The sequence below is a fragment of the Podarcis tiliguerta genome (genome assembly GCF_965153285.1).
Source record: "Podarcis tiliguerta genome assembly, chromosome: 12".
Taxonomy (NCBI): Eukaryota; Metazoa; Chordata; class Lepidosauria; order Squamata; family Lacertidae; genus Podarcis; species Podarcis tiliguerta.
Window position 1 is genome coordinate 60140077 of NC_139545.1, and position 14444 is coordinate 60154520.

The 14444-nt window shown below is 52.0% G+C and overlaps 1 protein-coding gene across 2 annotated transcripts in view; it reads left to right on the top strand.

The window, feature by feature from the left end:
- The window catches only part of LOC310660874 (vomeronasal type-2 receptor 26-like), a 43511-nt gene that overhangs the window by 20255 nt on the left and 8812 nt on the right, over window positions 1-14444 (top strand). Inside the window, exon 1 of one of the 2 annotated variants that reach the window (XM_083406321.1) lies at window positions 14065-14415. The exons of the other annotated variant lie outside the window; for it this stretch is intronic. Coding sequence (XP_083262447.1) covers window positions 14254-14415 — 162 coding nt within the window. The 5' untranslated portion in view covers window positions 14065-14253. Of the gene's footprint in view, window positions 1-14064; window positions 14416-14444 lie in introns of those variants that run through there. 2 annotated transcript variants of the gene reach the window in all.

The window sequence follows — 14444 nt, forward strand, 5'->3', positions numbered from 1 at the left end:
TTGCCGGAGAGTCAGCAAGAGGGCAGACAGGGGGGTCAGGCTGGGAGAGAAGAAGGGCCATCTCGTCCCACCCCTGCAATGCAGGAAGGGGTGATGGAGTTGAGTCTGGTCTGCTCTGTCTGGCAGAAGCTTCTTCCCAGAGGGATTCTGGCAGCAGGGGACTTTCCCTGCCGGCCGAGAGACGCCCCCAGGGATGATGGGGAGGGAGCAAAGTGAGGGAGCAGACCCCGAGCTAGGAAGCACCCCCGTGGCTCTGCTTGCCTGCGCAGCACCCACCCGCACTTGCTCCTTGGTCCCTGGAGACAGGGCACCCCTCGCGCTGCGTTGCCCTGGCCCTGCGCTGGAGAGGCTGGTCGGAGGGACTCCTTTGGGGTTTGGGCTGCGGGCAAATTTGCTCTGGAAGGAGGACAGCCCTGGGAGGAGCGTGGGGCTCTCGGAGAGGCCACTCTGATGCTCCGGCTGCCCGGCCTTCTCGGGTGGCGACATGGAAGCCATCCAAGTACAGCTCTTCCACATGTCCTAAATCTGTTGTGTTCTTAAGAACACCAGGCATGTATACCCTTTAACTGTCGCCTTATGAGGCTTGGCCCTCGGGTGGGAAAAATATTGCCCCTGGGAAAGGGAAGTGGGAGTCAACAGACACTCAAGGAATAGTTTCGGAGAAAAGGCTTTTATTTCTACCATCCATGAACTGGTAGAAGGAGCAAGTGTGATAAGTCACAAAAAGCATGCACGAGTTCACAATCATGTGCACAAGCATATATACCCATTTCCAGTCCCCCCCCCCTTTCTCCTCCCTCAGGAGTTCCTCTGAGCATGAACAGAAAGCTGTCTTGGGACTATTGTGGACTCTTGGCACCCTTCCCAGGAAAGGGGGGGGGGTGAGAAGCCAAGGGGTTTTCAGCATATTCAGATATGTTTCAATCTCTTGTTCTGGCATGGTTCCCGGACAGAAAGCAAGTTGCCATGTGGTTCTTTAGCAAGGCCAGAAGACATGAGAAAGGCCTGAGAAACAATGGACTGTTCTCTACCTTTGTTACAGCAGAGCAGAATGTTTCTGATGCTTAGCTGCTGAGAAAATGATTTTGAGAAGCTTTGAGCCTGCTTTGGTGGGGGGTGACTTCGGGCCTAGGTGAGGTCACCTGTCCTCACCTTCCTTCATAACAACTCCAGCGGTGAGCTTTATGCTCCTCTTGTGACAAGATTTCCAAAGGCACTCCGGGTCAACACCATGTTGTTGTTGTTGTTGAGTCGTTTAGTTGTGTCCAACTCTTCGTGACCCCCTGGACCAGAGCACGCCAGGCCCTCCTGTCTTCCACTGCCTCCCGCAGTTTGGTCAAACTCATGCTGGTAGCTTCGAGAACACTGTCCCACCATCTCGTCCTCTGTCGACCCCTTCTCCTTGTGCCCTCCATCTTTCCCAACATCAGGGTCTTTTCCAGGGAGTCTTCTCTTCTCATGAGGTGGCCAAAGTCTTGGAGCCTCAGCTTCAGGATTTGTCCTTCCAGTGAGCACTCAGGGCTGATTTCCTTAAGAATGGATATGTTTGATCTTCTTGCAGTCCATGGGACTCCCAAGAGTCTCCTCCAGCACCATAATTCAAAAGCATCAATTCTTTGGCGATCAGCCTTCTTTATGGTCCAGCTCTCACTTCCATACATCACTACTGGGAAAACCATGGCTTTAACTATACAGACCTTTGTTGGCAAAACCATGTACTCAACACCATGTACTCCCTTAATTCCTTATCAAGTTTCCTTATACCATTTGTAGCAATTGAAGCTTCTTCTAACTTTAGTCTACAGCAACTTCTGTGTCATTCATTTAGTTTTCTGCAGAATGCAGAGGCCAGACTGGTGACTGGGAGTGGCTGCCGGGACCATATAAAACCCCTCCTAAAGGATCTGCATTGGTTCCCAGTATGTTTCTGAGCACAATTCAATGTGTTGGTGCTGACCTTGAAAGCCCTAAACAGTTTGGCCCTGTATTGCTGAAGGAGTGTCTCCACCCCCTTCATTCATCCTGGACAATGAGGTCCAGATCCGAGGGCCTTCTGGCGGTTCCCTCCCTGTGAAAAGCAAAGTTACAGGGAAGCAGACAGAGGGCCTTCTTGGTGGTGGCACACTCCCTGTGGAACGCCCTCCCATCAGGTGTCAAGAAAGAGCACCACAACTTTTAGGAGATATCTGAAGGGAGCCCTGTATCGGGAAGTTTTTAATGTTTGATGTTTCAGTGTGGTTTTATATGTGCTGGAAGCTGCCCTGAGTGGCAGGGGAAACCCAGTCAGATGAGTGGCACATTATTATGATTATGATTTTTCACACGGGCTGCTGATGGCTTCACCCTGGTGCCTTGCCAGGGCAGGGAGGCAGGGGTCTTCCTAAAAAGACTTAGCTGAGCAAGGCTGGATGCAGCTCCTGTTCCCGAGAGTGGCACATGCTGGAGCAGTATGTGGGCTTGCTCAGTTGGGAGGGGGCAGGGGATGTTTAGCTGCTGATCCATTACAAAGTTGGAAATCAGATCTCACCCAGCCCTAGTGGCTCCTCCAAAGGATCCCGGGAACCTGAATGAGAGGGGCTAGGAGACACGTCCAGTCCTGCCGCCCTGCATTCCCAAGGCTGCCATTCCCAGAGGGGTCAGCAATCCACACTTCTTGCCAGGGAACTCTGGGAATTGTTGTTTGGCAGATGGGGGGGGGGGAGAGGGTCTCCCATCCAGTCCCCCCACATAGGGGGCTGCCTGTCCCCACTCCACAGGGCTCCTCCTGCCTCCAGTTCCTTGGATGCTTATCTCTGTTATTCAATGCGACTTTCCCCTCAATCCGAAGGGGCCTCATTTGCATGCCCTGTTTCTCTTGCCCCAAAGCCCCCTCCCCAAAAAGGAAGGCAGCATCTGGATCCCAAGGAAGAGCAGAGCTGCAGACCTCCTGCGAACTGGCCCCCACCCTGGCTTGGCAGAGTGGACAAGGGAGGACCCTCTGCTCCTTGACTTGGAGGTCTCCCCCCAGCATGCATGAACAGGGACCCCCATGCAGTATCCCTGCACCCCTGGGACCCCCTTCTCCCTATGGCACCCTCAGGGGGGAGAGAGAGGAGACTTGGCAGAGAGGAACTGGGGCGGGACCCTCTGCTCCTTGCCTTGGGGGTCTCTCTCCAATGCAGAACTGAACTGAAGGGTTCAGTCAGCCTCCTTATATAGAGCCGCTTATATAAAGTTGTTATGTAACTGTAACAACTTTCTGTAACTATCCAATCACTGAACATCACTTTCGATCCCTTATTTGCATATGTGGACCTGAGTAAAAACTATCTACAGTATCCCCCTGCTGGCCCAGGGTGAGAACTTCACTACATAACACAACCTTTTCAAAGTTTTGATAAATGCTAGTTACAAGTAGCCGTGTTGGTCTGCCGTAGTCAAAACAAAATAAAAAATTCCTTCCAGTAGCACCTTAGAGACCAACTAAGTTTGTTATTGGTATGAGCTTTTGTGTGCATGCACTCTAAGGTGCTACTGGAAGGAATTCATTTATTTATTTTGAGAAATGCTGTTCTGCTTGTCCCAAGGATCGCTGCTCAGGGGCCCCTTCTCACCCCACTTCCCTCCTTGAGGCAGTCCTGGTAGCACCTCACCTGCTTCCAGATGTCAGGGGCCTCCTGCTCCTTCTGCCAACTGGGCCCTGGCCTTTTGCCCCAAAGTCTTGCCCTGGCGGCACTCCTGCGCTGCCCCTCTGCCAAACTCTGCCTTCTCTCTTGCTGCATCAATTGAGCTCCTCCCAGTTTGGATCTCACTTGTCTGCTCCCCAAGCTGTTGCCCCAGTTTCCTGCGTGCAGGGAGGTAATTTTGCTTCTCCTTCACATTGGAGAGAGGGCAGTAAAAAGATGCTGCTGTAGCTACAGCGAAACAGTCCTTTCTCCCCTTCTCTCATGTCGACATGGGTGCGGTTGTGGAATATAGATCTGAAGTCTACAGGAAGCTATGGTTTAAGGGAAAACTATATGAAAATGATGTGTAGATGTTATTTGATGACATTCATGTTGATAATACTTCATAAGCAAATACTTTTGATAATAACACAATACACAAATAAAATTGAATGGGGCAAATCATTTAAAGAGATGAGCCCATAATCACGATGCGTGTGAACCTGGAATTTCCCTAGGCTGTGATTGTACCTTTAACTCTAGTCCAGGGGTCTGCAACCTTTAAGACAAAAAGAGCCACTTGGACCCGTTTCCGAAGGGAAAAAAACTGGGAGCCGCAAAACTCGTTGTCAGGGGTTCAGGAGCAGAGTCACAGGAGAGGGAAGAAACGGAGAGCGAGGGGGAGGAGTCGGAAGGAAATGTCAGCGGCGACAGTAGTCCGAGGTCTCTGAGCCTCTCCAGTGACTCGGAGGATTCACAGAAAGGGGCCCCTATGGTCAGGGCAAGGGGAGTGCCCAGGGGGACACCTCGGGAAGGAGGGGACTCAGAGAGTAGCAGCTGGAAATCCGGGCCAGCGTCCCCCCCAGAGTGCAGTAGGGGGGAGGAGTCCAAGGCATCGGGATCAGGGAGCGCGCAGGCAGAGGGAGAACGTGAGGCAGGACTGACCACACCCTCGTCAGGGAGCGAGGAAACGGTCATCCGGAAAGTAAAACGCGCGCGCGCGCCAAGTTCAAATGTACAGGAGGGCGGCAAGGTGGGCAGCCCGGGTAGGGAGCCAGGTCCTAAAGCCCGCCGAAGAGAGGGGGAGGAGTCAGAGGGGTCAAGCTCTGCGTCGGAAGAGTCCAGGAGGAATGAGACCCCGGGGGGTAGTAAGACCCAGAGGAAGAGAGAGAGAAGGAAGAGGTGGAGTAAGATTAGAGTATTAAACTGGTGCACAGGGGGTGGAGATCCAGACAGAGCTTCGCCGGTCTAAAGTCCAGACGTAGGGCTGGGACGCTGAGACTTGTAAATGGAGACTATTCTTCAATAAAGACTTTGATACTGTACGATCGGCTAGCGTTGGTCCTTGGTGAGCTGGGACCCGGAGCCAGCTCTGACAGTAAGCTCTGTCTCCTTTTTTAAAGTTTTGGCACCAAGAACCTCGCCACGTGAGTCGACGCAGCGAGGACAGAGGAGGGGTGCTTACAGAGCTCACAAAACTCAGGCAAGATGACGACGGAAGAGCAGATAAAAGCCCTGCAAGAAGCGGTGACGCACCTCAGCACGGAGGTAATTGCATCCAGGAAGAGAGAGGAGGAAATGGTTACCTCCTGCCGGGATCTCCAAGCCAGGTTGGACGTGCTTTCTAAACAGGGGCAAACGGGATACAAGGCAGAAGGCATTGGCTTGGGGAGGAGGGGAGGCAGCCTGGTATCGCATTTCGACGGGAGTTTGCAGCAGTACCCCAACTTCAGAGCAGACCTGCTGTTTGCACTGGATCTCCTGGACAAAGACTTTAGAGATGAGAGAGAGAGAGTGGGGTTTATCCTGTCCCATTTGCATGGGGAAGCCAAAACGTGGCTGCGGAATCTATGGAGGGACAATGATCCAGCGCTCCAAGATGCGAAGGCTTTTATTAAAGCAATGGACTCATGCTTTTTATCAAAGGTAGACGTCGATATTGCCAGGAGGGACATACATGGACTTAAACAAGGCAAAGCCAGCGTGCGGCAGTACCATACTCGATTTTTCGGACTGGTTCATGCCCTGGGGTGGGAAAAAGATTCTGCGCCAGTCAGAGACCTCTTTTGGGAGGGGTTGAATGCAGATGTAAAAGCGGAGATTGGAAGAGGGGAGAGACCAAGGAGCACCCAGCAGGTAGTCCAGAGGGCTCTGGAGATCGGGGTGCATCTGGAAGAACGTCCTTGCAACAGGGAAGAAGGGCGTTGGGGAAGGGCACCAGCCAGAGCACCTCCCTTCTTTCCCAGAGAAGCAGCGCGTGCGCACTCCACACCCTCGCAGGGAGGGGGAGAAGAGCCGATGGAGATAGGAGGTGCCAGGGCTCAGTCAGCTAACAGAGCCCTAACACCGGGAGCAGCCAAAACGAAGCCTCCTAGAGGGAACAGGAAGTGCTACATCTGCGACAGTGCTCAACACATGGCGAAAGAGTGTCCCCAGAGGCTCCACAAGCACACTGCAGCCTCGGCAACAGTCGCAGAAGCAGCTCAATTGAAAACGCAGCAACAGTTAAACGACGGAGTCTGGCTGGAGGAAGAGGCACTGGGGTCCAGCCAGACAAGTCAATGAAACAATCCCCAGCACTTTTGCAACCCACAGACCCCCTCCCACCCAAACCAGTGGTGCAGCTTACAGCGTCTCTCCAACTGCCCAATGGACGCACTCTGGAGGTGCCGATCACCATTGACTCCGGCAGCAACGCTGACTTTATAGGACTGGAATTCATTCAGCAGCACAATATACCACTGCTACCAGCCACACTGCCCCTGAACGTTGTCACGGTGGATGGCAGAGACTTGTTAGGGGGGCAGGTGGTGCAACAAACGCAACCAATGGTGATGCGGATCGGAAATCACCGAGAAGTCATCAGCTTTAACGTCACCCACCTGTCGGACACGCCTGTAGTCCTGGGCATGAGTTGGCTGCACAGGCACAGCCCAGCATTGGCGTGGTACCAGCGCCAACTGACCTTCGGCTCCTCCTATTGCGCGGAACATTGCATCCTTCCTAGCCCGGAAGAAGGAGGGGACGACCCGCAGCTACAATTAGGCACGCTGCAAGCAGTGCCGCGCAAGTACGCAGCGTTTTTGGAGGTTTTCTGCGAGAAGGAAGCGGACAAGCTGCCTCCCCACAGGCCCTATGACTGCAAGATTGACCTCCTGCCAGGAGCGACGCTGCCAGCCGGGAAACTGTATTCCATGTCTGAGGACGAGCTGCAGGAGCTCAAGGAGTTCATAGACCTCAACTTGAAGCGCGGTTTCATCCGGGAGTCGAAGGCAGCGGGGGGCAGTCCTGTATTCTTTGTGAAGAAAAGGGACACGCCCCAAAAAAGACTTGTGGTAGACTTCAGGCTCTTAAATTCAAAGACCAAGCCCGCGGCCTTTCCCATGCCCAAGATAGATGACCTGCTGGCGACGGCGAGGAAAGGACGCGTTTTTACAAAGTTGGATCTGCGAGGGGCGTACAACCTGATTCGCATACGGGAAGGAGACGAGTGGAAGACTGCCATGTTCACGCCCCTGGGCACATATGAATACAGAGTTATGCCCTTCGGTTTACAAAATGGCGCCCACTGTTTTCAAGCTTTCATGCATCATGTCCTGGCGGGTCTCCTCTACAAGACATGCGTCTGCTTCTTGGACGACATCCTGATATTCTCAGAATCTGAGGAGACCCACGAGAGAGACGTCAAGGACGTTCTGCAGAGACTGCAGGAGCATCGACTGTATGCCAAGCTGGAGAAGTGCCAGTTCGACAGGAAGGAGGTGGATTTCCTGGGCTACAAGCTGTCGGACAAGGGGCTTGCCATGGACAGCGCCACGGTTCGCGCAGTGTTGGACTGGAAGAGCCCGCGCAATCGGAAGGAGGTCCAGCGGTTTGTGGGGTTCGCCAACTTTTACCGCAAGTTTATCAAGGGGTTCGCGATGCAGACGGCGGCCATTACGGACACGCTCAGCTCTAAGAAGAAGAAGTTCATCTGGACGGAGCAAGCGGAGCAGTCCTTTCAGAACCTTAAGCGTCTCTTCTCGTCCGAAGGGCAGCTACTGCATGTGAATCCCAGCAAACCGCTGAGGGTTGAAACAGACGCCTCAGACAGAGCCGTGGGCGCCGTACTGTTGCAAGAGGACCCGCATGGGGACTGGAGACCGTGTGCCTTCTACTCTAGGAAGCTCAGCAAGTCGGAGCAAAACTACACCATCTGGGACAGGGAGTTGCTGGCCATTCATGCAGCATTCAAGGCGTGGCGGCACTTCCTCGTCGGGGCCAAGCACACCGTGCAGGTTCGCACGGATCATAAGAACCTGGAGTACTGGCGCACGGCAAGATTCCTAAACCAGCGGCACATCAGATGGGCGGAATTTTTCGCGGATTTCGACTTCAGGATAGAATACATCCCAGGCGACAACAACATCATGGCGGATGCACTGTCCAGGAAGCCGCAATACCTTGAAGAGGCGGCACCAGCAGCGGCCAAGCACATTTTCGCTCCGAAAGCGTGGGCGTGCGCTGCAGCAACCGTGGACTTGGAGGCGGTCCGTCGAGCACTGCAGGGGGACCCCTTTGCACAAGCCAAGATGGAGGAGGTGCACAAGGGCACGGTGAAGGACGACGAGTTCCAAGTACGAGACGGATTGCTCATCCGCAGAGGAGCTCTCTATGTACCGGGAGACGACCTCCGGGCGAAGGTACTGCAGCAGTTACACGACGCACCCACCGCCGGGCACTTTGGCAAGGAGAAGACGGCAGACCTCGTTGCCAGGGATTTTTGGTGGCCCAAGATGCGGGGGGAAGTCGCGGAGTACGTCTCGAGGTGCGACACCTGCCAAAGGGCCAAGTCAGTGCACAAACCTCCGGCGGGACTGCTCGAACCGCTGCAGACTCCGAGCGAACCGTGGGAGAGGGTGGCCCTGGACTTTGTCACGGATTTACCCAGCTCAAGGGGTAAAACGGCAGTGCTAGTGGTGGTGGACATGTTCACTAAAATGGCCCACTTCATTCCGTGCGCGAAGGTGGCCACGGCAGAACAGACCGCCAAGCTGTTCATAGACCACGTCTTCAGAGTGCATGGACTGCCACGGTCTATTTTGTCCGACAGGGGGCGCCAGTTCATTTCGAGCTTCTGGCAGAAGCTGATGGGTTTCCTGAATGTCAAGATCAACCTAGCGTCGGCGAGACACCCGCAGACCAACGGACAAGCGGAGCGCGTCAACGCCGTCATGCAGCAGTACCTGAGATGCTATGCAAATCAACAGCCGACGACATGGGTGGACTACCTGCCGCTCGCTGAGTTCGCTTACAACAACACGAAGCACGTGTCCACAGGGGTGACGCCGTTCTTCGCCAACAACGGGAGGCATCCCAGAACCTTCCCGGGATTAGAGAGACTGGGGGAGGGGGAGCCACAGGCAGCGGAAGTCTTGGCGGCGGAATTGCAGGAAGTCCACGAGCAGCTTAGGAGGCAGTTAGAGCTAGCAAAGCACGCATACAAACTGCAGGCTGACAAGCACAGGAGAGTTGGTGAAGACATACAGGTGGGAGACTGGGTGTGGTTAGCGGCCCACGCAGTGCCGACAAGATCCTTAGCTAAGAAGAAACTCGGACATAAGCAGCTAGGACCTTACCTAGTTGAGGCACAGATCAATCCGGTGGCCTTCCGGTTGACACTTCCGGAAGGATCCAGAATGCACCCAGTATTCCATAGGTCGGTGCTCACGCCCTACAAAGCACCTCACCGATTTCAGGCGCAGGGCACGGCACCAGACCAGTATAAGGAGATCCCCCCAAGGAGGGAGTCGCCAAGAAGGGAACCCATCAACCAGGTCACAGAGATTTTGGACTCGAGATGGGGGGAAGAGGGAGTAGAATATTTTCTCGCAAGGGAAGGTACCCCGGCCAGCGCCAACAGTTGGGTGCCGGACTATGCCCTGGACGAGACTCTCCTCAAAGAGGAGTTTCATGCCTTGTTCCCACACAGGCCCATGCCAGCCGAGTATTTCGACGACTGGCTTTTCACACCCACGCTTTCTACCAGCACGTTCCAGGGATTCACCTCGGACGAAGAACCAGCTTTAGAAACACGTTCACCGGAGGGCTCGCCCTCGGGGTTTGCCTCAGACCGCTCCTTTTGGTGGGACAATCGAGGAGAGGAGAGGTGGCTGAGGGGCCCTTGGCAGGCAACGGACCCAGAGGGGAGCGAGGGTGAGAGGGACATGGACGTGATGGGGGAGGACGTTGGGTTCGAGCATGGCGGCACGGAGATGGAAGCAGAGGAGAACGAGGTCGGCGAAGACATGGAGGACGAGCCGGATTTCTCTAACTGGATGCACGCCACGGGGGACGAACTGTATCCACCATGCACCCCCACAACGACGGAGCACCCAGCACCCCCGCCGGAGGAAGGGGAGGGGGGAAGGGGGGGCTTCGAGGGGGGGATGGATGTCAGGGGTTCAGGAGCAGAGTCACAGGAGAGGGAAGAAACGGAGAGCGAGGGGGAGGAGTCGGAAGGAAATGTCAGCGGCGACAGTAGTCCGAGGTCTCTGAGCCTCTCCAGTGACTCGGAGGATTCACAGAAAGGGGCCCCTATGGTCAGGGCAAGGGGAGTGCCCAGGGGGACACCTCGGGAAGGAGGGGACTCAGAGAGTAGCAGCTGGAAATCCGGGCCAGCGTCCCCCCCAGAGTGCAGTAGGGGGGAGGAGTCCAAGGCATCGGGATCAGGGAGCGCGCAGGCAGAGGGAGAACGTGAGGCAGGACTGACCACACCCTCGTCAGGGAGCGAGGAAACGGTCATCCGGAAAGTAAAACGCGCGCGCGCGCCAAGTTCAAATGTACAGGAGGGCGGCAAGGTGGGCAGCCCGGGTAGGGAGCCAGGTCCTAAAGCCCGCCGAAGAGAGGGGGAGGAGTCAGAGGGGTCAAGCTCTGCGTCGGAAGAGTCCAGGAGGAATGAGACCCCGGGGGGTAGTAAGACCCAGAGGAAGAGAGAGAGAAGGAAGAGGTGGAGTAAGATTAGAGTATTAAACTGGTGCACAGGGGGTGGAGATCCAGACAGAGCTTCGCCGGTCTAAAGTCCAGACGTAGGGCTGGGACGCTGAGACTTGTAAATGGAGACTATTCTTCAATAAAGACTTTGATACTGTACGATCGGCTAGCGTTGGTCCTTGGTGAGCTGGGACCCGGAGCCAGCTCTGACACTCGTCATTATAAAAATAACTTTTTTGTCACTTTTTTTTATTATCTCTTTGACCCCTCAGAATTACTCCTCCTCATAGAAATAAACGTTAAATTAACAAGTTACCTTTTTTTGTGTGTGTGTTCTTCACTCCCCTTCAAAACAGTGACCAGCGTACATGTCCCCTTTCAATGCAGTGACCAGCGTACATGCCCCTTACAATGTAGCGGGCGGGCGGGTGGGTGGGCGGGTGGGAAGGTGACGTCGGGACGGTGCGTGACTAATGCACGCACCGCCCCCATGCAACGTCACAGCCAGTACAGCGCCTGCCACAGTGGGGAGTGTCGGGGTGCAGAATGCGCCTCCTCCCCTCGCTAGTATCCACCCCAGAGCCGCGGCAAAGGTGTAAAAGAGCCACATGCGGCTCCGGAGCCGCGGGTTGCAGACCCCTGCTCTAGGCCTTCACATTTTTGGGGGAAATGACGGCTTGCTGGATTATGCCCAATATCAGGGATGTGTAGATGAATTTCCTCCAGTTCTGGGGAGGTGCAGCTTGGACCTACTGAGCTAAGTGCCACCTCCTGCTAATTACTCTTCAAAAGAAATAATAAGGTTTGTAGGATTCCAAGTCGGGAGGATGACTCCTCACAGGCTCACCATGCATGATGCAACTTCCAAAGCAAGGAAGACCCCGGGGAACAGATAATCCTCCCCATCATTAGCAGAACTGCTAGTTTCCATCCTGAAAAACACAAAGTGCTTCCAGAGCTCTTCAGCTACATCAACAATCAACATCTGAAGTTATAAAGATCTCACATTATTTAGAACTAGATTTGGGTCTAGGCAGGACTCTATCATTCCTGTTACGATCATTTCCCCTCTGTCTGTTAGGGCATTCGTCTTTGGCCACTGGAAAATCGGACCTCATTCTATGGCTCTTAATTAACACACATATCCAAGCAAACTGCTTCATCCTAACTGACCTCCCTTTCTTTTGGACAAACTGATTTGCAAGGTTGCACCATTTTTTCCTCTTTATACACCAGTGCTGTGATAACTGTTGCTCTGTATGAGGATTTTTAAAACAAAAAGAATTATTTTAGATGTTGTTGAGGTCAATCCTGATGAAAGTGGTGTGTGATGCTGCAGAGGCAAAGATGGGAGGCTGCGTTTCATGGCTCTGTTCTTCCAACAGAATCATGCTGGTTGCAATGCTTCTGCTTGTCCTGCTGTGTCATGGTGTGGGCCAGAAACATTCCATTAATTGTAGCATACAAGATGATCCCCTCCCGATCCCTCATGAATTTTACCATCCTGGAGACCTGGTCATTGGAGAGATTGTTTCTCAGGTCTTCTTCCTCCATAATCTCCTCTCGTTCCTGAAACAGCCGACACAGGTTGTGATTAATGAGCCAATGTAAGACACTATCTCTCCATCTCACTCATGCCGCTTATGTATTAAGTTCCAAGTATAGTTACTGAGAATTTATATTTAAGGAGCAATTGTGTTTGTTCATTTCTGGCGTGAGAAAAGAGGCACCTACAGCACATTGGCGGTACAAAGCATTCCTAGTTTTCTCTCAAAAGTGTTCTTGAAATGTATGGAAGTTGTGGTCTGTATTGGAATTAGGTTGGTGATTGTGTTGGGAACTTGAGGCACTCTGCTCAAGAGAAATGAGCAAAAGCTGGATTAATAGTGGGAACAAAGGGGCAGTGGAAATCCCCCCCAAAATGCATAATGAAGGTGGCTTATCAAAGGTTATGGTTAGCTACTACATAAAGGTGAGTCAAGCTGGGAGCAAACAGGTCATCAAGCTGCATATGTGACAGTATAAAACCATATGTGTAGCTGCAGCCCCTGTAGTCTCTTGTCTGCGCCACGAGATGGATGAGCCACCATTCTTGCATAAGAATAAAGCCTTTTTGCTTTGCTACCCATTGCCTGGTGATAGTCTCTGCCACACAACAAACCTCAACGTGGCCGAGTCCCACAAGAGCACTTCCACCAGCCTTGCACAGAATATCTGCATGGAGGGTTTTGCTCCTTCAGTGAAGACAGGAGTGAGGAAGCATAACTAAATCTGGGTGATATTAAAGCTAGTTATTCCCTCCCGCTGTCAAACATTTTATTGCTTTAAGTACACTGGAGATGAACCAGCAATCAAATATGACGAGAGTATGTGTTGGCTAGATGCCTTTGGAAGTAGACCCCTTGTCTTGTTCATTTAGACATATATAAATAGGCACAGGCAAAATACTATAGGGATGTGTGTCCATGCATGGGTGTGTGTGTGATTTTAAAAGCTGGTCCTAAAACATAATACACTAGCTGTTATTACAAGGCTTTCAGATTGATTTTCTTCTTGCTTTCTTCTCTCATTTTATCACCGTAGCAAATGCTCTTCAGCTGCATTAATATATCCAGATATTAAATAATCCATTATTAGTTACGTGATGCAATTTTATCTTAGTTATCGTTCGATTGTGTCTATTGTTAACAGAGATTTTCAGTAATTACTGCATAGAATAACGAGATTGTCAGTGGAGAGTTGGTGAAAGGGTCTCATTCTATAGCACTTCTCTTCTTTGAGTTTCCTTTTAAAATACTAGGAAACAGGTCATAACTTAAACATAGTACTAAACTGGAACCGGGGAAGGAAATAATGATCAAGTGGGGGGGGGGGGGCTGGGACAGTGTGTGCCCATAGTGGCATGAGAAAAGTTGTTGTTGTTGTTGAGTCGTTTAGTCGTGTCCGACTCTTTGTGACCCCCTGGACCAGAGCATGCCAGGCACCCTGTCTCCTGTCTCCCCCCTCCTGTTAGGATGGGGGAATCACATAGGTCCTCTCTAGGTATGAATTTAAGGGGAACTTGTGCTAAGCTAATGGTGCAATGGATTATAACAATAATAAATAGGAATTAAAGTGATTTTGGGAAATGCCAATAAAAGAATGAAAATTGTAATCATGTGGCTGATTAGCAAGATGAATAAAGAAAGAAAATGGGAGAAAGGTTAGGTATATAAAACTCAAGGAAAAAAGGCAGGTTATACATTTAATAACTAATGAATAAACATACTGATCCAGTAGAAATAAGATTAAAACTATACAAAATATTTTATGTACATTGTGAGAACATGTAAAGAAAATCTTAACTTTACACTCAGTTGATTGGCAAAGGGAATGACTCAACTGGGGTTCAAACTGCAAGTCAATCTTGGAAACAAGCAGATGAGAGAAGAAGAGTATGGATGTCCTTTGGTTGCTTCTGTTACTGTTGTTTATCAACAGCTATAACATCTGTAATTTCCATGACAGTTCGGTGCCAAAGAACTACCAGCACATCCTGGCCTTGGCATTTGCTGTCCAAGAGATCAATGAAAACCCCGACATTTTATCCAACGTCTCTCTGGGATTTCACATCCTCAACAGCTACTACACTGCCAGGATGACCTATAAGGCCAGCCTCAGCCTCTTTTCTACACAACGGAGGTTTGTCCCCAACTTCCAGGGTCACAACCAGAACAAAGTGATAGCTCTGATCGGAGGATGCATCTCCGAAATCTCTGCGAATGTGGCCGTCATTTCAGCAATGTACAAGGCTCCACAGGTAAGCCTGTTCATGAGAGAATAGAGAGA